Below are 24248 nucleotides of genomic sequence, written 5' to 3'. Positions count from 1 at the left end.
TAGTAACGTTTTTGTAGATGAGTGGTCCAGCTGAAATTACACACAATTCTTTTTATGCCTTAAAGCTATTCCTTCCCTGCCTCCCTCCCCGCAAGATAAAAAGGAAGAGTTGCTTGGTGGTTACCTGCGTTCAGGAAACCTTCTTCAGCATAAAGCTTAACAAAAGCCCATCTGAACGATGAAAACTTTTATTGGAATCTCAGTAATAATGTGGGCTTACACTATGATTTTTAGTTCATACAATGCCTCTAACAGGTACGTAATGATGATTTAAAGTGTGCTGTGATTAAATAACAGTATTGAAGGTAGAAAGGAACGTAAGGTAATAAACACACAAGGTTTGTGTGAAGTATCTCTCTTAGTTCTGCCCCTTCCATTGCCATTTCTTCAGATCTTCTCCTGTTATTCTGGAGGACCTCATTCCACCTGCTGGTCAGACTACCCAAAGTATGCTCAAACTAACCAGATCAGAATCGAGTGTTTTTAAACTTTTTAATTTTGGTATGCTACCATTTATTTATATTTATATATATATGTGTGTGTGTGTGTATAACTGGACTAGGACCCTTCAATCTAGAACAGAAGTTCTTATTGTCAAATAAATACTGTCCTTCTAAGTACTACAGTAACTTTTTTTTCCAGGTAGCTGCTCAAAGGAGTCTTGACTTATATCCAGAAATATGGTGGCTGAGGTGACTGCTGGTCAGTGTTAAGCAGGAAAAATGTTCTGAAAGTGTAAGCAGATTGCAGATTGTCCCTGTTTCAAAAGAAAATTTATGTCAATTAAATGCCTAAAGTGGTATCAATACTTTACAGTAATTAATATTTCATTTAAAAAAAAAAATACGCACACATTTCTTCAACCTGGGTGAACGTGGCATAGTATTAGTGCTGACAGACTGATGGTTTCTATCAGGTACTGTTTAAAATACCACTAGTCTGCAAAGAGAGTATGAACAGCTGATGCAAAATGATTTAGGGTATTCAAGACTAAAACAAGACAGATTGATTTCCAGGTGGGATAAGAAAGCTAGGTAAGTGGGCAGCAAATTATATCCTTTGAAATACAGTGTAAGTCATAATCCTGATGACCAATGCTAACACTGTTAGGTTCTAAATTAAGGATAACCGCTCAAGGGAGAGTAAGGGAAGAAAGGCATCAGAACTGCAGCTTTTTGTAAAAGAAATAGAAATAGCATAGCTAGCAACACTGGAGATATAATGCTGTTCCATGTATCAGTATTACATCTTCACTTGAATTAGAATTAAATGTATTGTCACTGTTTTAAAGTGTAATTGCAGAAATTATACTTGGAACCTATATCATTCCGTGAAATAAAATGAGTGTGAACATAGGTGGCGGTACAAGTGGCACAGGAAATGCTTTCAAATGAGAGATGAAAAGATCAGGAAGCTTTAATATGAGTTCGGTGCACAGTCTTCTGGAGCTCATGCTGGAATTTTGGTGAAGCCTAGAACATAGTAGAAGTTGTGATAAAAACACTCATTCATTCAGATAACCATAGAATGCAGGTTTATGTAGGTGTGAAAAATTGAGTATTGTGCTTTAGGACAGTTAAATTAACAGCTGGCTGGAACTGAGAAGAAAACTTCTGAGGGTTACATAGTTGCCTGTTATGCTTATAGCTACAACTCATGTTCCTGGTTTACTATTTATTTCACCTGTAAGCATAGACTTTTTAAATGGAGTTTCCTTGTTATAACACTGTAACAATTTAAATCTATAAACATTAATATTTTCTTTTATTGAATTACTCAGCAGTGTACTACAGTTTTTTCCCTGGGCTTGGATTCTTCCTGGATTGTAGAGCTTTGAGTAAAACCAATGTTTGCACATGTATTATGTGCTTCCCATAAATGGGAATAAAGTTTGGAATTACTTAGAAAAAAAATCTTTTACCTGATAGTAAATTTTCAGAAAGGCTTTGGCTGATTTGGGATGCAGTATGCAACTCTGCTGATAGGAAGGGTAGAGGCTGGAATGTATTTGCTTTGCAAAAGGAAAGTTTGTTGTGGGTTCAGATGTGCGTAGATGCCCCTATATCTTCAGCCAATGTTGATCCAGATTCTCTGTCTCTTATTACATCACAGCCATCTGAAGCAACACCTTTGACCAAAAAGAAGAATATAAACTTGTACTCACCTACAACAGGAACACGCCAGATAAGTCCATTTTCATCTCCCACAAGTCATAACGCACGAGATCTCAGAAATGGCCTATCAAACGGTTAGTTGAACATTTTGTCTTTCTTATTGCAACGTTTTTCTGGTTATTGGCCTGATTTAGTAATTTATGTCTCATGTTTGAGTTCTTTTTTGTCTTAAAGCTTATGTACTTCCCAGTTTGGTGTGGAGGGGCAGGCTTAGCTGTTCATGCCAGGAAAATAAATGCATGCATCCACGCACACATACTGCATTTCTCAGTTCTGAGTCTTCCTCTATGAATATTGAAAGTTACGTAGATGTTATCAGATCAAAGCTAAAAAAGAAACTGAATTAGTCTAACTATTCTTCTTTGCCTTCTTTTATGTAATTTTTGTACCGTTGTTTTTCAGAGTAAGGCAGTGTTTAATTAAGTTGACGTAACGCTGAATGTCACTAGCTCTCAGAAAATATACCTTTACCGTGAAGATATTTCCCATTCAGTTTAGGACATATGTCCACTCACACAGTCAGTTTTTCATGCAAAGTATGACTGCTCAAGAAGTATATTTTCAGTAGACTAACCTGCTTGTATGCTTGTATATGTTGTGGATTTTAATTGTAGAAGAACCACTAACTCAGCTAGTGTGACTTACTGTATTAAAAAAATAATACAAAGAGACTTGCCATCTTTCCCAGATAAAGCCCAAGAGCTTTTTTTTTTTTCCCTGTAGTATAACTCCTATAAAGATGGTTGTCTCAATGTGAAAACTTCAAATGATTTAAAAAAAACAACAATAATAACAACAAAACAATACTAATAATCTTGTCAATTCCTTTATTAGCATATTCCTTGTTAAATTCCGTCACTATCTTAAAATAAAAATAAAAAAATAAAAAATCTTGAATTTGTCTGGCTTTAATTTTCAGCCATCAGTTCTTGTTATGCCTTTTTGTTGGGTTAAAGAGCTTTTTATGCCCCATATATTTTGGAATTTATGTGCAGTAATTGAGGCCTCACTAACATTAATGAATTATGATGAGTAGAAACATTCTGAGCAGGATAGAATAACCACTGTTTGAAATTTATCTAGTTGTCTGCAGATTTTTGTACTAGCTATTGCACCATTATGCTCTCACGAGGATCAGCAAAAGTGAATTTCTTCACACACGCACACAAATAATAGATTTTTATTTTTTTGGAAAGGAATGTTGGAATTCTGTCAAAACTGGCCAAACTAAAAACAAAAATTACTAAAATATCCTGCAAGTGGAAGGTACTATAGTCTGTGATCATTACATCCCTTTTCCTTAATAAAAATAGGAGAGTACCAAAGCATACAAGTGTTTTGGTAGTAGTATAGCTATGCAGAGTTACAGGCTTTTGTGTGGTGTTTTTTCATTAATTTATTTTTTTCTCCTAAGTAGTAGTCATACTAGAAAACTGAACAGAAATAGCTATATACTAATTCTTTATTTTGCTGTGATTATTCCTTATGACCTGTCTTTACATCTTCCTTACCTGTTTGTCAGACAGTTTTAATGTCAGTTGAGTTTTTCTTGAGCATTCACTGCCAATTGGAAGGTTCACAACTTTCCTACCAGGTTGACTGCTGATTTCTGTGCTCCCCAGAGTAGAGGTTCTTCTCTGTCAGCTTTTAAGTTGGGCATTTATCCCCAGAACTAGTACAAAAATGACTTTCAGCCATCGACATTCCAAGAAGCCTTTGGAGGAATAATTAGACTAATTTCTCTCTGCTCTCATGATGAATGATAGCATCTCTCAATTAGTTGTATAAGCTGGGTGTCTTAAGATGGTACCTATATTTTAGAATACCCTTGTCCTCATAAGCTGTGAACTGATACTTCCTGGATTATGTGAAGAGTCTGTGTGTCCTTTTTTCCTTTGTGGCAAATATAACTTTCTGTATCCTGTACAAAGAAACCTGTCAATGAGGAGAGTTTCCAAGAGGTATTCTCCATCTGATCAGAGATCTTTTAGTGCAATCAGTTGATGTGCCCATACTGGCATCTGCCATGTCACAGAAGGGTCAGTTATTTTTCCACACTTAAGTTAATTGTTTTGTCTTGACATCCTACATTCTTACCCAGAATGGAACAGCAAGTAATCAGATTCCAGCAAAGTGACTGCACATTAAACCTAGTAGCTGTTGATCACTGAATTAGGACTGCTTGTATCCTGAGGGAAGAATCAGATTACAATAATCTATGTCCCCTTTCTATGTTATCCTTTTTAACACTCAGCTTTGCAAAAAGTTTTTAATTTTTTTATGATGGTACCAGTGAGATACAAAATTAAAAATACTGTGGATCATTAAATATTTTCTCTTGAATATTCCTGTGTATTTGTATTTTTCTGCTTTAATGACTCTTTCCTTTATTTTAGCTGGGTGTCCTTGTGTGACACAACACATGGTAGTGTTTTAAAACTTTCCTTCAGCAGCTCAGCATTTGCATTACATGCCTTATCTCTTAGGTAAAATCAAAAAAGGGAGCAAAACATCTTGTACTAAAATGCCTATCTACTACGATGTCGATGGGAAAGGTGAACATGTACTGCATTTCCATACTATTATTAAATATGGACATAAGGGAACATTCATTTTGCCTATAAAAAGACAGATCACGTGATCAGAGCTGACATTTAGATGGGTAATTATTCAGTAATGGAGTACGAGCCATCTTTGCCCCCATGTTCATATAGCTACAAGCTGGTGGAACAGACTTCTTATATCCCAGCTTCAAGTTGTCCTTTTAAGTCCACCATTTCTCTTCTTCTGAAAAGGCTCTTTCATTTTAAGTGTTGCAGTGTTTTATCAGATTATGGATATTACCTGTAGGTGAGGTGTTACTGTATAATCTGTATTCTATTTTTCTGTAGGAATGAATTTTTATTACAAAATAATGCCATTAGCTATAAAACAAACAAACAAAACCAACAGACAAACAAAACTTAATTTGTGTTTTATAAAGTATAAAAAGTTCTCTGAATCCATCTTGCTGGAGGCAGAAGGAAATTACTTGTCTTAATTTTTGAATAACAGTGTGGAGGAGTGCCTCAAAGAAGACTAAATCCCTACAGAATGCTCAGACTCTTCAAAAGTAACATTTATTTTATGAGAAGACAGGAACCACCCCAATCAATTTACTTATGTTTAAATCAATCCAAGATTCTGTCATTCCATAGCACTGGCCTAAAAGTGCTATCTCTTTGATAACTGATGACTGATTGAAATGAAATTACTCTAGATTTAAAATGAAATCTTTTGGGGTCTTAACCTTTAGCTACTGTGGTGGAACAGCTTGAACTTCTATAGCAGCTTGTCATTCTGAGGTATTTCTAAATGTTTTACAAGATATTATAATTAAAACTTAATCTATCCCTGTGTGCTGATACTTCTGTGTAATGATTCAGATCTAGGTAGAAGAAATCAAAATGTGTAGTTCTTAATGTGGCCTCTTTCTCTGTCTAATGTCAGAAAGGAGAGAGATTGAAGTAAAATAGGGAAAGTATCTCATTCTGGAGGGTCTGCTCTGGGATGAATGCATTTGGTAAGGCCACAGTAAAGACCTTACATATCTGTTGTAGGGATGGATGTAAACTGTCTGAAAATACCTTGCTGTGAACTTCTTTGGCACTGTTTGGCTACAAGTACAGTGAACTAAAGCTGAGTGTTATGCAGTTCAAAGTTGCTAATTACTAAATGTGCTAATGATTTAATTTTTTAAGGGGAATACTGGTACCAGAAGAAAAAAAAAAAAAGAATGCATCAATTATGCCTCTGCCCCCTCATAGGCATGCGTACACCTCCACCATTCTCTCCTTAATTACTGCCAGATCCAAACGAAATCTGTTGCAAAGGAGGATAAAACTGTGCTCAAAGAAGTGAAATTGTACATTGCAACAGAAAACAAGAGTGATACTGTCATGAGAAAATGAGAGTGTTTCTGGGGGGAATTCTTAAGGTGGGAATTACTAAAAACTCACGTTATATGATGTTTTTGACTTCAGCCACAATCAAAAATAGTCTCTTTGGATGTGACCTCTTTTTAGGTGGAGCATAGATAGATACAACACCTGAGGTGTTGAAAGGTGACCATATAGGCCGTGTGAAGCACGGGACTGTGAATAGTTATGGCCTCGCTGGTTTCAGTAGACTCACCAAGGACTTTTGTGCTGTGAGATGAAGTGTGACAGTATACGCTATTTTTTGAGAATTAGTTAAAAGGGGTGCAGTGCTCTTTCTGCAAGAATATCACCCTCCTGATGTGCTAACTGGAAGGCAAGCAGAACTGACAAGCTAATGTACTGACTTTAAAAGCAATGGTAATGGACACTATGAACAATATTTAGTCTGTTTTGTTCTCCTGTGATTTGTCTGAATTGTATAAGTAGTGATAAGTTGTGTAAACAGATGGAAGTTCAGAAAGCCTGTTGTGATCAGAGATACGTTGCGTATCTTGTGTGTTATACATAATGAGGTTATTGAGCCACTTCAGCCAAATGCCAACAAGCTAAAGGTGTTATTTTGTTCCTGCTCTACTTTTCTTCATCTCATCTGCTTCACTGAGAGCATCCTCCCTGTCCACCTGCTGTGGGAGAGCAGCCTGTGATAGACACACTAGAAGCTGGTCATTTGAGAATGCCCAGCCTACAACGACAGGAGGACAGTTTGTTTCCCTGACATCACTAGTGAGTCAAGATTTTGCTAACAAATCCACGGGAATGGACTTTTATGGTAATAACCTATTCCTGTTCCCTCACAAAGCGTGCAACTGCTCAAGGTATTGGTGTGCTGAAATATAGAAATATGGCTCGACATGCAGAATAATGGCAGCTGGCATATGATTTATCATGCCCCATCGTATGACAAGTTAGAGTATTATATTGTCAGTATGGTATGTCAGAGCCTTTGGAAATAATTTGCACTGTCTCCTTGTAGTTGTTTACAAGACAGAACTAGGGGCCAAGCACTTATTAAAGGGAATGGAGGTTTCATTGCTCAGTCATTGCGGTGTTTTCATGGTAAAGCTCTGTGCTAATATGTTGTATTTAGGCAGCTAATAGGATTTAAAAAAAAATGTAGAATGCAGACACTGTCAAAATTATACAAAATTCCACTTATTAATATGATAATGCCGAGCTTTTCACAAATATAAATGTCATGGGAATTGATGAGAGGTCAAATTATGAAAGAATAAATAATAGTCCAGTTAGGGTGTTTCATTACAAGGGAATCTGCCCTGCTTCATGAATGAGTGTTTTTCTCGATCTAAAAGATCATTTATCAGTCAAGGTTCATATTAACACCTTCTTCACGTGCTTCAAATACTCAGTGTTTTGTTTTTATCATTGTTTCTTTCCTTGTAGACCTCCCAGGAGATGGAAACGAGCAGAACGAGTTGGAAAGCAGATTATCCAGAAGAGGGCAGCGTCAAGCAGAGAAGGATGCGTAAGCGTGTTAAGTGCTTTGTGGATGCAGTGCCGTGATTTTTGATTAGGAGAGACTGATATTTCATATAGAATTAAATTAATAGCGATTATTTTTTAATACTTGCAGTTCCTCAGGATTGGATATGTGAAGGCACTGCCTGGCAGGCTTAGTTACAGGTACAAATTAATGCAGGGTTTGCAATACAGCTGTCCAGCCACTTCTGGCTCTCACTGGTAGCGTGGGGCATATGGCACTCTACCAGTTATACACCCGTAGTACTACATCATGAGGTAGCATAATTAAGGTACCTAAATGAAGATATGCTTTGCCTTTCCAGACTCTTCTGAAAGTATACATTCTTTACCTTATTTTTGGAAGTATTAACTGCCAAAGCTAAAGGGCCGGTAACCACAGGACACTGAAGTTGTACATGGTGTCCCAGATGAAAATTCCGTTGTGGCTCGATACTCTAATTCATATGTATGTTTTTAATACCAAATAATATTTGTGACATTCAGTCAACTAATTATTATGTTTCTTATACTTGAAGTTGTAGCTCTTCCTTTTGATTATTCCAGATGAACTTTTGATGTGTGTGTGTGTCTCCCTCTCTTTTTTTTTTGTGTGTGTGTGTGTGTGTGTGTAATGGACACTTCCCCACCATTAGGTAGAAATTCCCTCATTGTCGAATGGTATCTTCTTAGGGATGGAGCTTGACAGACAGTAGAATTGTCTGGATGGTATGCTAGGTAGTAAAAAATTACATCTTACAGTAACATCAGTGGAAAGCTGTAAACTCTGATGAAAAGTGTTTTTTGGTTTGGTTTGGTTGTGGGTTGTTTTCTGTCTTTTTTTTTTGTCTTTTTTTTTTTTTTTTGTGTTATGGCAAATCCCTTGATCAGTATTTACAGACGCACTTCATAGTGATAGGAACCTTGAACCTGCAGAACAATTTGAGTAATCAGAGTCTCCCTTGACGTGTAAATGTTTGCATTCAATAACTCAGTATGTTTTTTTTTTTTTTTAATACAAGATTTTTGGAAGATTAGTAGTTAGTGACATGTCAGAAAAAAAACACATTTATAAACTAACACCTACACGGTAATATTTATGTGAATTTCACTTTATTTTTGCAGGTGGAGAATACATTGTACAATACACGAACATTGGTGTTTTTTTTCTCTGCATAGCAAAGCCTTCTGTTGTCACGTTGAAATGCAACGATGATACTTTTATTTGCTCATACTGTAGTTGTCTTTCTAAGTACCGAAGTACTGTCTTTGGGATTTCTTATGAGCTTGATTCTCCCTTCTGTGGGAAGAATCAGCAGAGGGATAATTTCTGTTGTCTCTGATTTACAAGTTTGCATGCTTCCAAGAGAAACGAGCCTAAACCTATATTAGAGGACTTTTCTCAATACATATTCAGTGCAAATCCTTAGCCATGCATTAAAGTCTGCCTTTTAGATCTAATCTGCTGCTATTTTATTTTAATTTTTATTATAAGTATCATTCATCTCTGAAAGCTGGCCATCTTTAGACTGGTAGTAAAATATATTTGTGGTGTGAAAGAGGAGATAGCACAACAAAGCTGGAAAAATGACCTTGTGCTATTTTGTCCCCGTGGAGCTCACTATTAACTTTTTGTGTTTCGTATGGTTACAAGCAGTGGTGTACAATCTTGGAGCCCATAGGCCTGGGGAGCTTGAGCTGTTGATAAAATTTCTGTTCTTGGGAATAAATGAGTTAAAATCCTGTTTTACCTGTCCTGTGTGATCATAAGAAAATCCTGATAGCTGAACTTGAGTTTCTGTCCTTAAATTTAGGATACATCCTTTTGGTATTTCCTATGTAAGTCCTTACAAAAGGCAAGCTGTATTTGGTGTTTATATGACACAACCAGGTTGCATAGTCCATCTGTTCACAGTTTATCTCCATCCATCCTGGGTACGATGTTAAGAAATTCTGGGAAACATTGTAAACACTGATTTTTCAGTAAATTGTGATGTGACTAATTGAAATTGTTTTATTTTATTTTTTTATGCAGGTTTGCAGAATTGCAGTCCAAAGTGAAAAGTTCATTGGTTAGATTTTTGAAAACGAGAGCAAGTCTGACAAACCTACAGGTCTGGTTTACACCACTTTATTTATTTTTAATCTACATTTAATATAGGAATTGAAATAAAAATGAAATCTTATATATAACATTTGAGTTTAAAGGAATAGGGAAGCAAACAAAATTCTAGAAACCAGGAAGACTTGACCTGGAAATACAGAAAACACGCTCTCCAAAAAACAGAACTTAGTAGCTTTTTTTTTTTTCCTCTTAGAGAAGTTGATTTTCCAAGAACACCATTTTAAATTTGTATCTCTCTCCTCATTTTGTACAGGAATAAAAGCATATGAAGTAGTTACCAGCTATTATTTATTAGTTGAAGTATGAATTATTACTGCATAGATTTTTATGTCCTTGAAAATTAAATATCCCTTTGTGTTGAAGTGATTGTACTATTTAATTTACCTCTAATGTATCAGCATTTAATAGAGTCTATTTAATACATACTAAAATGCAAACCATTCTTTTGGTTTATTCAAATTTTGTTTCCTGAATAAATTTAGCACAAGGTTGCTTGCTGTGTATCAATATCCTTGAAATAGTTCAGTGTACTCAAAGTATTTTATTAATTTATTTTACTTGCATGTGCAGTCTGACAATGTATTATTTACGAAAAGAAAAAAAAGCTGCTACTAATTTAAAATCTTTTAATTTAAATATTTATTTAGAATCCTATTGAAAAATCCTTTGTATTTCTCCTAAGATTGATACTGTAAGTTTTCAGATCTACCATGAAATGCTGGGGAGAGTATTCAGTAGCGTTAGATGCTTGTAGATTTCCATTTTACTTAAATATTACAGCAAGCTTGTACATGCTCCAAGATTGCTTTTCTGGGGATCAAGTGCTAATCTGTTTAAACAGCTGAAGACTTACGAATGAAGCGCAAATAACAGGAAATTTTTAGGTAATACTTTTAAAGGTACCTGAATGCCGTTTTCAAAAATGACATACGTTCTTACACCCTTAAACTCTTTAATCCCTCTGATTCTGTGAGGTGAAGTCTCATGCATCGTTGAGAGTTTATGAAAAAATCCCCCAAATTCTGTCTTTCAGATGTAATTAGTAAGTTGTTTCCATCTAAGTAGGTAGGTTGAGAATGAAACTTTACAGTGTCTTTTAACTGTGGTTTTTGTTTTGTTTTGTTTTTCCAGGCTTTAGAGGGCAGTAGAGAGCTTGAAAATATTATTGGCGTCTCAGACTTGTCTTGCATCTTGAGTGCTGAAGTGCAGAAAACCCAAGTACTAAGTAAGGAGGATTTTCGATAATATTTATCCCCTTTATAAAAATGTAACTATGACAACTCCAATTTTTTCCTAGATTTATACACCGCTCTGTGTTATGGCGGAGTGTTGTACTCCAGGCCTCTAGCATGTGAATTCTTCTGCTCACAACAAATACACCTTAAATGTCCTTGTGCATCCAACTAGGGACATAAAAGAAAGGCAACCCCAACAGCTCACTCTTCTAACTCAGTCACAGATGGAGAGGAAAAACTTGCAAGAGCAACACCTTTTCTTATGTAAATGATTAGATACTTAGTGGGCAGTTAGCTAGTGATTAGGCTAAACGTTTGCACTTTGATTGCATTGCCTTTCTTCTCTTTTTGCAAGGAAGTTGTTTTGTTTGTTTGCCTGTTAGGAGGATTAGGCTGAATATAGGTTTCCAGGCTTTAAAAATTGCTATTCATGTGTCTGTAAATGATGGACATACCAGATCTTATTTTGTTGGGATAAGAGCACTTTACAAATGGCACATCTGTAATACTTTTCCAAAGAAAAACAGAAAGATAAAGATTTTCTTTTTAAAACTTCCTAAAATGGACACACAGATCCTTACTCCAAGTCAGAAGTTCTTGGGGAAAAAAATAAAGATCTCCCTTACCAGGTCATTCTGTAGAGACAAAAGCAGCTGTAGGCAGCAAAAGGTTCTGTTGGTGTTCAGGCCCTGATCTTTATGCCTCAGAAGTTTGTTCATTTGTTTTCACAGCAGCAGCGTAACAGCATCCATACCCACATGGCATGTTTGTAGTACAGCTGTGTGTCTAAGATCATACATACCAAACAACTACTTCTCCTCAAAAGTTTGCATATATGCCATTGTTCCTTCAGATTTATTTTTTTTACCACCCCCTTATAATCCAGTTCCCAGCTGACCAAGAAATATAAATAATATCTACATAACACGTAGTCACTGTGTCCACTCCATGGACAAGCATTCAAATAAGGTAAGTATGCAAAGTTTCTTATCCTGCAGCGAATGTGATGTTTCACTGGTATGCGTTATTCTGCAACCCTTCCGATTGCTCTGCTTTCTGCAGAGCTCAGTAACACTGAAATTAGCTGGAGGAGAGCAGAACATCCACTGGCCAAGACTGCTACGTATGTTTGCAGCTGGAAACAGGTGGACAGTAAAGTCCCAGGTACTAGAGGATGTTTCTGACCGAAGAGCACTGTGACTCCTTTAATGCATTAGGTGAATGCACCCCAGCAGTGGAATGCGTGCACCACACAATTCCAGCAGTTCCTGTTGTTTAAATTAACATTTCTTTCCTGACTTATTCCAGTGCTCATTCAGTTTTCATTTTGCATTTGTATACACTGTACGAGTTCCCACTGTAATGCATATAACCGGATGCTTTCTTAAACAAAACGAAGTTTTGTGAAAACAGTCTGTGTTTACATTACTACCCTACACCCTGGATAGGGCAGTAAGACCACCATATCCAGGAGAAGGTTGCAAATGAGATGCCAGACCTATTGTTGACACTTTCTGTTATGCCCACTGTTTCTGTTAGCTTCCTGTTGCCTTTAAAATGGGAAATAATCCTCTGAATTGGAACAAAGCACCATGTCAGCACTGGAAGACAAAAATGGGAACAAAATGTAGTCTGAGGCTTGTAAGCATAACTTTTCAAAATTTTGTTTGTATTGAAATATTTGTTGTTAAATTTTTTTGAGCACAACATATAGATAAGTTTGGTTTTTTTCTGTTATCACTTGAAAAATACAAATGCTTTGAAAGTGAAAAAGAAGACGTATTCTTTTCTATGAAATCTCTGGGGAAACATCTATTGATTTTTTTTTTCTTCTTTATTTCTTCACTAGTGGGTCAAGCAGAAGAACTACAGCTGTTGGAAAGAAACCATGGAAAACTTCCTGCCCAAGGTATATAAATTCATATATGTGTGTGTGTGTGTGTGTGTGTGTGTATATATATATATACGTAACAACTCCTATGTAATAGATACTGTGATGATTCCTTTTAGTTGATTTCTTCTTAATTTTTTCCACTTTAAATAAGTTGGATAACCTTTAGCATATGAAAATTGTAATAATCAAATATATTTCTTCTGAGCATGCAAGCCAGCCTGAACTCTTGCTCTGTTCAAATGTAAATTTAATCTTTTCAGCTATTTGATTGTGTTTGGGTATTTTTCCATAAAATTGTGAATCATTAACAGTCCTGCACTTGAGGCATGGTCCAGAAATAAGTGTAGTCCGATCCCAGAGACATTACATACCCTTTATGTATACCAGTTATCCTTGTTCTTCCTCATTCTCTTCCCTTCCCCTGCATTTTCAGTGTATAAGCCAAGTAACATACACTCTGCAGCAGAACCTTTATCACCTTATATGTATTGGGAGGTATTTAGCACACTCCAGGGGACTGTGAAATCCTGACTATTAGGTTTCTTCATAACTGGTGCTGTGAAAATATTTGAAGTTGGTGGCTTTTAATATAGCGTGGCCCACATAGCCACTTTAGTGCCTTGTCTAGCTGGGAAGGTGGCTGGAGGGGATACAAACAAGATTTTTTTTTCTTTTTCACTCTCACTAAAATCAACTCACATTCACTTGCTGTTAGTTTCTTACGTTCCATATTGAAATAGAGCGAAACCAGACTCAAAATCAGCAATGGCAACGTACTGCTTTGTCTGCCAGCAGTCCCAACAAGTGTTATTGCTTAGTGTTTCACAAGGAAACCCTTGGTTTTGTTTCTATCCAGTGTTCCACGGGCCTAAATTCTTTCTGCTGTGCGGAATTGTTTCATTATAGTGAAGAACACTGATCAAACTTTAAGTTTTCCTTATTACCATGAAATGAAAAGGGGTGTCGTTATTTCTTTGAGGAATCTGATTCATTTGTGCAATCTGCTCTTTCTGATTTACCGCTTCTATTCCCCCTGTCCTTCTGTTCAAATGATCACAGCCCCATCAGGCAGCGATAATGGTGAGCACCGTGGGCCACTGCAGATTTAAACAGGCTGCTTCCTTTGTGCGTTGCTTTTTAATGATCACCAGGATACACATTTATAGTCCCATCTTTGCTCTAGAAACTAGCCCATAACACTAAGCATATATCTAGTGATCAGTCTTGTTTGATAAGAAATGGTGTATTTTGTGAAAGTGGGATGGGAAATAGAATGATGAGCTTAAGCTGACCAATTTTGATGAACTTTCGATGTCAATTTTCCTTTGATAAAGAACAGATTCCATTTTTGCAAACTTGAAAATGTAGGAAAGATGAAAGATAAAAGAAAGCATTTAGAAATGTTTTACTTTGCCTTTTAATTTTGGATGTGGTTTTCTGTAATTATTTTTAATTAGTTATGCTCAAAATTTAAAACCTATGACTATTCTGTGGCTTGATACAGATGGAATGTCACATTATCATCACATGGTGAGGCATGAAATTTATTTACTTTACATAAACAATCTCTACATAAAACAACTTAATACAAAACATTCCTTGCTCAATGGGCAGCATTATGCAGGACTCTGTATATCATCTTGTGTGACCAGCATAAAAAATGGCATCATTGTTTGTCCATGACTAGCATTTACAGTAAACAAAATGTTTTTGAATAGAATGTAAGCAAACTGTAAAACAGCTGCCAAGAGATGAAATCTAGTCAGTATGCTGCTCTCCAAAACATGCTTTATGTGTGTTGAAAATAAATGTGTAGGTTGTGATATGCATATTTTAAGGGAAAGTTTAATCGTTTCTGTGTTTGAAAGAGTGAAGACAATATTCTAAAAAAAGAAAACTACTTAAGCTGGTTGTTACGAACTATATTAATAATGTCTGTTTCCCCAAAAGATAAACGCTGACATAAATCATGTCCATGACTGTGCTGCCCAATTAAGAAACAGTAAGAGAGTGTTGTAGAAGATCAAATAGAGCATTAGGGAACATTAGGGAAACTATTTTCAGACTGTATCCTGTAATGAAATTAAAAATACTTGATATTTTGTCTTTTTGTTCATCTCACAAGCCCAAGGCCAAATATGATCATCCTTAGGAACATTTAGAACTAAACTTAATAACTTTCATATTATTTTCAATTAAGTGATTTGAGTTTGTACTCTTGGTAACAGTAATGGTTGCTTTCCAAGAGACCAGGTCAGGGTTAACTAGATGGGTTTTCATCTAACCCCACGTGAAATTAGGAATGAAAGTAAAGTGGAGAAATTAGAGACAAAGTACTACTGAGTTCCCATTCGTCTATCCAGTTCTGCTGTACTTTATAGAGCAGACAGTGAAAATGTTGACCTCTTTGTTCATAAATAAGTAAGTGGTTCCTTTTTTACTTTTTGTTTAGTTTAGCCTTCTTACCTGTGATTTTCTGTGTCCAGAACAACTCTATATATATCACAAAGCATGAGAGCCCATTTCAGAGACACTGCAAAATACAGAAACCTTCTCAAAACAGATAAAAGGGTAAGAACACAGTATTCCACAGTTTAACCCAATTTATGTCAGTTTGAGTCTGGACTTTTTATTGTGTCTTTGTGTATAAGCAACTAAATAGCTTGGGTCTGGACTGCTTTTGGGTTGCTGTGAGTGAAGGTAAATCAATTTTACAATATATTTGTAACTCATTCTTAAATGAAGTAGAATAAATTTGTTGAGCTTTAGAGATACTTGGGTGTTTGTCTCCCACCTATCCTTTCTCCTCCCCTTCCTGTGGAATGTTCTGGGGAAAATGGAAGATATCAGAATTTAGTTGTATGTTTTCGGTAACATATCTGTAGTTTTTTTCTGACTGTAAAAACTAACATAAAAAACAGTGTTTCTCTCTGCCCAACTTTGCATTCACTTGCAGGTCAGAAATTATACCTTTATTGGGAAAAGTAAGCCCAATGAACTGGCTGATCAGAAATTATTAAGTGAACTGAATTAATTCACAAATTAACTTAGTCAGAAACTGAGTTTCTTTCCAGAATTTCCATTCCTTGAAAACAAATGGAGCTAAGAGAGGGGAGATTTAGATGAGATGTTAGGAGGGAATTCTTCACTCAGCGGGTGGTGAGGCACAGGAAGAGGTTGCCCAGAGAGGCTGTGGATGCCCCATCCCTGGAGGTGTTCAAGGCCAGGCTCAATGGGGCCCTGAGCAACCTGATCTAGTGGGATGGTCCCTTTCTTTGGCAGTGGGGTTGGAACTGGATGGTCTTTAAGGTCCCTTCCAATCCAAGCCATTCTGTGACTATGAAATACCGTGATTGTCTGCAATACTCTCTTTTCAAGGAAGCAATGAGATGGATGCAGTGGTTGGACCTAGGTATTAGAAAAGATCTTTTTATTTAACAAACCTACAGTTTTCCTTATTGAGAACCAGTACGTGAGCTGAATGTAAGAACGAACAACGCGCTTTCTTTGTGCCAGTCCCACTTACAGGCATCTGTGAGAGGACTTTCAGTTCTTCTTAATCTGTTTGGGAAAAGCTACTAATACTGACCAAAAAAATAAGATGCAGGCAAATGGCAGAGGTCAAGGAAAGGAACGTGCAGACCCACGGCACACATCCACAATTGGTGGGTGATGCCTTGGAACTGAAAGCAGCTGATGGAAACGGGCAGACCTTCTGAGCATTATATGGTGTGTAATCTGGCAGACAGCTTCAAGAAATCATAACTTCGTGTGATGGGACCTGGCCTTGTTCATCTTTTCTTTGTGGGACAGCTATCTGTGGTTCTGCCAGGAAGGATTTTTCTGCAAGTAGGCATGCAGGAAAGTTAATCCGAGTTTCCTTTTTAAATTATACCCCAGTGGGAATGCTCCTAAGTGGGTGTGCATTAAGCAAAACTGAATTAGGACTAGTTCAGTGCTGAACGTGTGAGTGTGCACGTGCACACAAAGACTTACTGCAACTCACACATTTTGTTTCCTCATAAATTGTTTTGAATTTCCCCGAGCAGAGACCCAGAGAAATCATTCTGCCCTCCTGTATTTACAATCAAAGCTAATGGTAAGATTCCCCCCAGAATGCACTGTAAGGAGGTGAGTGTCGTGTGCTGATTTGTATCTGGTGGCTTAAAGCCTGTTGCCTGGGCTTAATTCGACAGCACATCTCCTCCTCAGTCAGTGCAAGCAGGGCTTGTTTTAGTTTGTACCCGTGCTAGTCCTTTACAGTCTAGAAGACAGAGCAGAAACCACTGCGCCTGGTGCCCAAAATCTGCAGTGCTTGTGGTTTGCCCAGTACAAGTGAGTAATGCTGTCTACTGAAGGAGCCCTACAGCAAGGTAAGGGAGCTGCTGGACAGGTCTCTGTTGGATCCCCGACCACCACAGCTTTCCCCAGCAGGTCCCGGTTCTGTTGGATGTGCCTGCACCTTTCCAGTACGTATTCTAAAATACAGCCTGAGATTTGAGAAGTATCCGGGTCTGAGGTTGCAAGCATGATAAGCTTTTTGGATAGAAGGGGGCAATTTACAAAGCTCTCCGATGATTTAACATCTTCTGCTATGTAGATGAAATATTAAGCTATTAACTTCGGTGGCAGATACAGAAATGCACATGAGACGTATGACTATAGGCCTCAGACGTATATACATACAGAACTGTCAACCTGCATTTTATATCTAGGTGTCAGCCACACTTATTCATGAGTTTCACACTTGTGTTTATGCTCTATTTTCCTGTGTACCTTTTTACAGACTCAATAACTATTAATTTTTAATTCTAGTGGCTCTAGACTTCAGAGTATTAAGTTTAATGAAAAATTAAAGAATTGTAGTTCCTTCAACAGCTACATGTAGTAACTCCTACATGAGAATAAATGCTGCTTTCTCCCATGAATATAATTATTTTAAACAAAAAAGAAAAGAAACATTAGTTTGGACTCACTTAGTAGCAATTATATGTTTAAGAGGTGTAAATAACTTGCTATCCAGACATTACAAATATCCAGGTGCTCTGTATGTGCTGATGACAACAAAATTGAAAAGAAAGACTGTAATAATTCTGACTGGTTTTCTCTGCAGAAGATATTGATTATTTGTGTGTGGTGAGAGATTTGGAAAATTCAATTAAAGGAGTTGTGCAAAGGTTTCATAAATTTTCCTTGTACAGCGTGTACACAGACATTGTTGCGTATTAAATCAATGCAGCACTTCACAATATATTTTCTTTGAAACATAAAAATAAATAACATTTAAACAGTTCTGCTTACTACAGAAACAAATTTTATTTTCTGTGAAGCATTTAGTCATGTGCTATCACTGACTCATACACATTTGCCAGCTGTAACAAATTTTATAGACGTTTTCTCCAGAGACATAGCTCATATACTATGAATTTTTAAATGAGCAAATGGTGAAGAAGGGATGTCAGCAATATAAAAATTGATCAGTTAAAAGATAAAAGCATAAGTAAAGAGATTTGTATGGTAGTCTTAATAGGTTTTATTAAATAAAAATACTATAAAAAGACAGTAATGAATAGACTGAAGGTTTTAACTGTGGTTGAGGTGGAGAAAAATTATTCTGGCACATTTAGTAGAAGATTGGTTTTATATCACCTGACAGGTGAACATTTTTTTTCTCTCTGCTTTTTAGATCCGTAAATGTTTTAGAGCAGTCAAACTTGGGGAAGAATGGTGGTGGAAGTAGGAGGGGAGAAGAACCTCAGGAGGATTCTGCCCTTTTGGCGCTGCTGCGGGCCGGGGACAGGAGACTCGTCAAGGGGCAGCGAGGCTTTTAACAACCCACTCGCACGGGGGGTGAGGTTTCTGGTGACTGTCCAGCTGCTGCCTTGTGGTGAGCAACCCTAAAACATTGAGCTGATGAGAGGAGGGCGAGGGCAGGCTGGTCCCTGCACCCAGCCAGGGCTTGTGCCGCACCCCCAAGAGTCTTTCAGGTCCCCTCCTTTCCTAGCTGCTGCGGTCACAGCAGGTTTTCCTCGTATTTGGTGTCTTTGCTTGTATGTACTCGAGCTCACACATGAGTTCTGCATGTAAAATACCAAGAGAGAGGGGTGGTTGTTTCGTTTGTTTTGTTGAGGTATTTTTGAGCAACTCATTATCCTCATTAACTCACCAAAAAAAATAAAAGCTTAAGCTGCTATGACAAATGTGTTGTTTTGGAGCATCTGGGTGGTAAATAGTATTATTTGGCTCTGAATATTTAAAACTTAATGCCATCTCTATAAATGTTACTATAAATATGACATATCATGGTATATATTTGGAAGCCTATGGTATATATGGGAAAAAGCTTGAGTTAATGAAGTTATGAACTTCATTATATGAGCCTGGGCAGCTTACAATTTTTAAGACCTTCTCAGAGTGAAAGGCAGACCTTGGCGTGGGTGCTTCAGTGTGTCGGGTTCTTTAAGTACCGTGTGGTCTGAATGCTGCAATCAGCGAGTAAAGGGTTGATGAGGACTTCTGAATTAGTTGCATTCAGCACAAAGAAGCCAAAGAATAGCAACTTGTAATTAAATCCGAGTCTTTTTCTGCTGCTTGTCATACAAGGCTGGACGGTTTTCTATTTTAAGCGACAGTTAGTGGTAGTTTTTTTATGATAATTTGTATGAACAAAGGGTGTTTATTAGGCATAATGCCGAAAAGTTGGACCTGAGGCAAAGCCAGGTTGGACGCTTTCTTGTGGGGTAACCTCAGAAGCCCTACTTCAGGGCAGAATTTCCGGCTTACTCCGGGACTGCTCTGGGTAATGTCCCTGGCACCTCCGGGAGGCACAGACGGGGATTCCACATCCCCTCAGCCCGCCAGGGCACAACGGGGATGCTGGAGGGAGTCTCCTCGCCATCACCCCTGTCTCTAGCGGCTTCGATGCGTCTCTGTGTAGGTTTCTGTGCAGTCCCTTTCCTCACAGGAGGAGTCTTTTTAGCTATAGGTGCTGCAAATACTCTTGTTTTCCTCTATGTTTAATACATAGCAAGTAATTCTGAATTCTTTCACCCTTTTTGTGGTGGTGGAATCAAAACGCAGCGTGAAGCATCAGCAGCCACTACGAGCCCTGAGAGCAGGGCTGATCATCTGCTGCAGGAGGCCATTCAGAAGTCTTGGCACTCAGAAGCACCTGCTTCCAGGCCCTTCCCCCTTATGTTCTCATTCCCTGAGTTCCTTTCTACCCTTGCACACTTTTCCTCTGCTTCTTCCAGCCATCTGCTTAGCCTTTCACCCCGGCCCGGCCCTCTGAGCAAGGGGAACGGTCAGCAGGGCTCAGGTACAGTTGCCTCTCTTTGCCATCCTCGCAGAGGGATGGCTGTCCCTCTTGCAATCCTTGATACAGCTCTGCTACTGTGGTCTTTATAGCTTGTTATTTCTTCTTTTGTTATTAATAGAAGAAAAAAAAAAAGACCAGGCTTTAACACTGGTAATACATCCTATTCTGTTTTGCCAACGTTGCTAAAGACGTGGCATATGTGCATACACTTGCAAATAATTAAGACTCTCAGCTTACTGTTGCTTGTCTGGGGCACAGTAACTGTCTGAAGCAAAAGGAGTTCTGCTAACCATTGCAGAAGTTTAACTTGTATTTGTGTGGTGATTTTCCCAAGTTCTGTACAAACACCATTGTCCTGCTCATGGAACACTGCTTTTCTTCCTGCAGAGTATGCTCGGGCTGCCGATAGCGCCACGTTCTTCAGGTTGCTCCTCGACTCCCAGTAGCCTCTCTGTCCGCTGCGTGCCCACCCGCTGCAGGTGCAGGTAGTGTAATTGTAACAACTGAGGTAGTTTTGTTTCAAGAACTGCAATCCAACTGTAACACGTTACCAAAGTAAGAAAACTTGTGTACTGCACGAGTACTGATTATACCTCCTTAGCTGCCACGATAGGTTCCTCAGAATGCACCAAGGAGCGTGCCTGTGGCAGCCCTGCTGTGCTGTTAGCAGCAGGAGAACCTCACTGCCCGAGCTTGGGGCCTCTGCTTTCCTGCAAAGCTGCTGTGTGCACCCCTCGCTGTGTTGGCAGCACACAAGTAAACGGCTCAGCTCCCTGCTGGCAGGCAGGTGCAGCCACCCAGAACAAGTCAGCCGCCGAGGGCCTCCAAGCAGTTCTCTTTTTCCGAGAGAGCGCAGTGGGCTGCAGGGCAGATGGCCTGGCTGAAGCGGCAGCTGCAGCAGCTCGCTTCCAAGCAGCAGCTTTCCCAGGAGCAGCTCATGTTCCTGTTCCATCCCTGCACACGCACCCCAGTGCATGTGCACTAAGTCAGCCCACGGTGCAAATGCAGAATCTGCAAGAAGAGGCAGCCTTGGGAACGCTCTGATCCTGCATCTGCACGGGGCTGTAGCAGGGCTGGGATGGAGCAAACCCACTGACACACAGCTGTAGTCTAACGAGGAAATTAAGGTAATTGCTGTTAGAGAGTAAGACTTTTGATCAGTGAAAGGACACTTCCCTCTTCTGTGTGATTTGGCTGATTAGTCCCACTGGGGTTTGAGCAGGGGCTGCCCAGCAGTAGTGAGGTGAGCAGGTTTCAAGTCCTGTTTCTGTATGTCCAGGAACAGAACATGCAGCTAGTGAGGGGTACAGGGAAAGACAGCACAGAGAACCTGGCACCTTCAAGGGTCAGTTATCACAATTTTGGTGTAATTGAATATGCAAATTTACACTCACATATTTTGCAAAACTAGCTGTAAACTCCTCTCATTCTGCAATCCACTGCATCTCCTTTCTTAGCATTCCCCCAGCAGAAAGCATAAAACAATGCACTAACAGACACCTCGAGACATGTTTTATGGGATTTGAAATTCTTCCTCCTTTGGCTAGCTGTCTGTTCCACTGCTGTAAGCAAAAGCCCAGTTAGAGACTGACCTTGTCTATCATCATATATTACCCGGGCATGGGAAAACTGGCTGCTGTTATGTTTTATAAATTCCAGTGAGCCAAAGAAGTCTCTAAAGAAGAGTAGATGCAGGTTATGTGGTTTCCCTGTATAGTGTGAGAACATCACTCCTTTTGGAAAGTTGAAGTATTTCAAGTACTTGTAATTGAGGAATATGAAAAATCAGATCTATGGGTTTTACAAGCTGTATAAATGAGTCAGTGCAGGGGTAAACTCAGACACGTGCATTTTGCCTCTCAGTGAAAGTTAAATTCTATTGTGTAATCAAAAGTAACCTAGAAGAGAAAAAAAAATTAAACCTGCTTGATGACAAGTTCTTATGCCACAGATTTATCCTACAACCCAGCTACACGCCATCCCCATGGCCCCTCGCTCCCTGCAATGCGCAGGGCACTCCTACACCTTACGGGCTGGGAGCAGAGCAATCAGGGATGGAAAGCAGTGCAGGAAAGCAGAGTTAGCACCCTGTTCAGCAGGTCACTTTCTCCATTGAGGTAATTTCTGAGTACTACAAAATGCAGAGTGGCCTTTTTATGCTAAAATAATAGGTTTAAGTATTACACTGGCTTAGTAGCTTGAGTCAAACTCATCTTCAACATGAAGTTAGCTCAGGAAGCCCTCAGGTCTCTACTATTAGTTCCTGTCTCTATAACTGGATAGGGTTATTTACTCACTGACCATTGTGTTTGCACACTTACTTTTTCAGGTTCTCTGTCCTCTGCCACATGACCAACACTGCAGAGCCCTTTGCTTTCTTATTGGTTAAGTTTATAGCTGTGATAGCTAAACAATTTAAAATAATTATCAAATTTTTTCTATAGCTAAACTCTCAAACAACTTCAAGTGTTACTACAGCTCAGGGGAGACCATCTGTTGTTCTGCATTGCCTCAGGATGTGCGTGTCTATTTTCTATGCAGTGAGGCTACTGCTGGACATTGGACAGACCTCTAATTGTGAACAGATCGTATGAATGATGCTGCTGCTCTCTGATTGCTATTTATTTTAGTCATTCCTTATCTCCCCACAGATATTATGTGAAAAATGCATTCCACATCAACCCAAACTTCTACATCTGCTTGATTGTACTTAAAAGGCGAGAAGAAACGGCTGTAAACCAATCTCCCCTACAAATACCAGTTCGGGATTGCTCATTGCGCTAGGCAGGTGCACATCTAGATAAAATTTCTGGCATCTATTTAAACTTAACAATGTGCACAACAAGATAATCTCAATGTAAATAATACATTTCTTCATGGGTGTTTTATGCAACTGTGTACAGAAGGCTGATTTAGATTTACTGGTGCATGGAATACAAGCTATTTTTTCTGTATGTTCTTACCACAAATATGTAATAGTTATGCTGCCTTGACTTAAAAAAAAAAAAAAAAAAAGTACTATAACCCTCCCTCCAGGAACTGGATGAGAAAAAGCTGTGTTAAAAGATGAATATTAAATCCCACACCTCTCAGGAGCGATGTAGAACTTCACAGACATAAGGTGCTCCAGGAAAGGGGTGCTTCCTGCTGGGGCAGGTGGTGCTTATTTAATCAATTCATCACCCTGCCAATAAGCCAACAAAATATTATCTAAATGAATGTGTCAGGATTTGCAACAAGATTCCTAAAAAGTTAGGAGTGTTTGACAGATGACAACTTTTTCTAATGCTGATTGTGACCAAAAGATAAAGGACAGAACGCAAAGAATTATTCTGATTACTGAACACATCTCAGTTGTTTACCCACAGGCAATTAACTGTCCATGGCTGCCTGTTATGGACACGTCATCTGTGAAGATGTTTCCTCTAACATTAACCCGAGGCATGCTATATAAAGGTATTGAATTCAAACCCACAGTTAAAACACGGGACTCTAATTTAAACATTTCTTGTTTAAACGTTTTCATTTTAGGTCAATGTTTTAGTTTAGTTATTTAATGATATATGGGGAAAGTTGCTACAGAACTGTTTCTTCTCCTTCATCATGCCCAAAAGCACCCCTACAGCATAGTGAATACCACACTGCTCAAAGTGGTGAGTTAGGGGTGGCCTCTCTTGTGTTGAAAAAGTGATTTTAAAAGAAAAAAAGAGCAATGTTCAGTATAAATGCACAAAATTGAATGTCATTTCTTGCTACCCCTGCAAAGTACTGTTACCAAAACAGATCAACTGATTTTTACAACTCAAATTCTGAGAATCAAAGTGCTAAATGTGTTGCAGTATATGCTTAAACATGCATGTACTCAAGCTTCTGGAATTTTTATTAATAAATGGCTTTTTTACACTTGCATACCTGTGCAGTTTGATAGAGAAAAATAAAACTTTCCAAAAAATTTGTTTGAAGAAAGTTGTGTCTGTTACTCTGCTCAGCTTCTACACCATTCTCATCAAGTTTTCTGTGCTGTTTCTCCATTATATACATGGGAT

The 24248-nt window shown here is 38.4% G+C and overlaps 1 protein-coding gene across 1 annotated transcript in view; it reads left to right on the top strand.

The window, feature by feature from the left end:
• The window catches only part of ITGB3BP (integrin subunit beta 3 binding protein), a 28937-nt gene extending 4766 nt beyond the window's left edge, over positions 1-24171 (top strand). The window contains exons 3-9 of the mRNA XM_082766454.1: positions 2113-2248; positions 7556-7637; positions 9666-9744; positions 10887-10980; positions 12840-12899; positions 20590-20687; positions 22854-24171. Of these exons, the coding sequence (XP_082622580.1) occupies positions 2113-2248; positions 7556-7637; positions 9666-9744; positions 10887-10980; positions 12840-12899; positions 20590-20648 (510 nt within the window). The 3' untranslated portion in view covers positions 20649-20687; positions 22854-24171. The remainder of the gene's footprint in view (positions 1-2112; positions 2249-7555; positions 7638-9665; positions 9745-10886; positions 10981-12839; positions 12900-20589; positions 20688-22853) is intronic.
• The last annotated feature ends 77 nt before the right edge of the window (positions 24172-24248 follow it).

The sequence above is a fragment of the Aythya marila genome, assembly GCF_965140915.1.
Source record: "Aythya marila genome assembly, chromosome: 8".
Classification (NCBI taxonomy): domain Eukaryota; kingdom Metazoa; phylum Chordata; class Aves; order Anseriformes; family Anatidae; genus Aythya; species Aythya marila.
The sequence above is the reverse complement of the archived record's forward strand: the minus strand, read 5'-3'. Positions and strand labels throughout refer to the sequence as shown.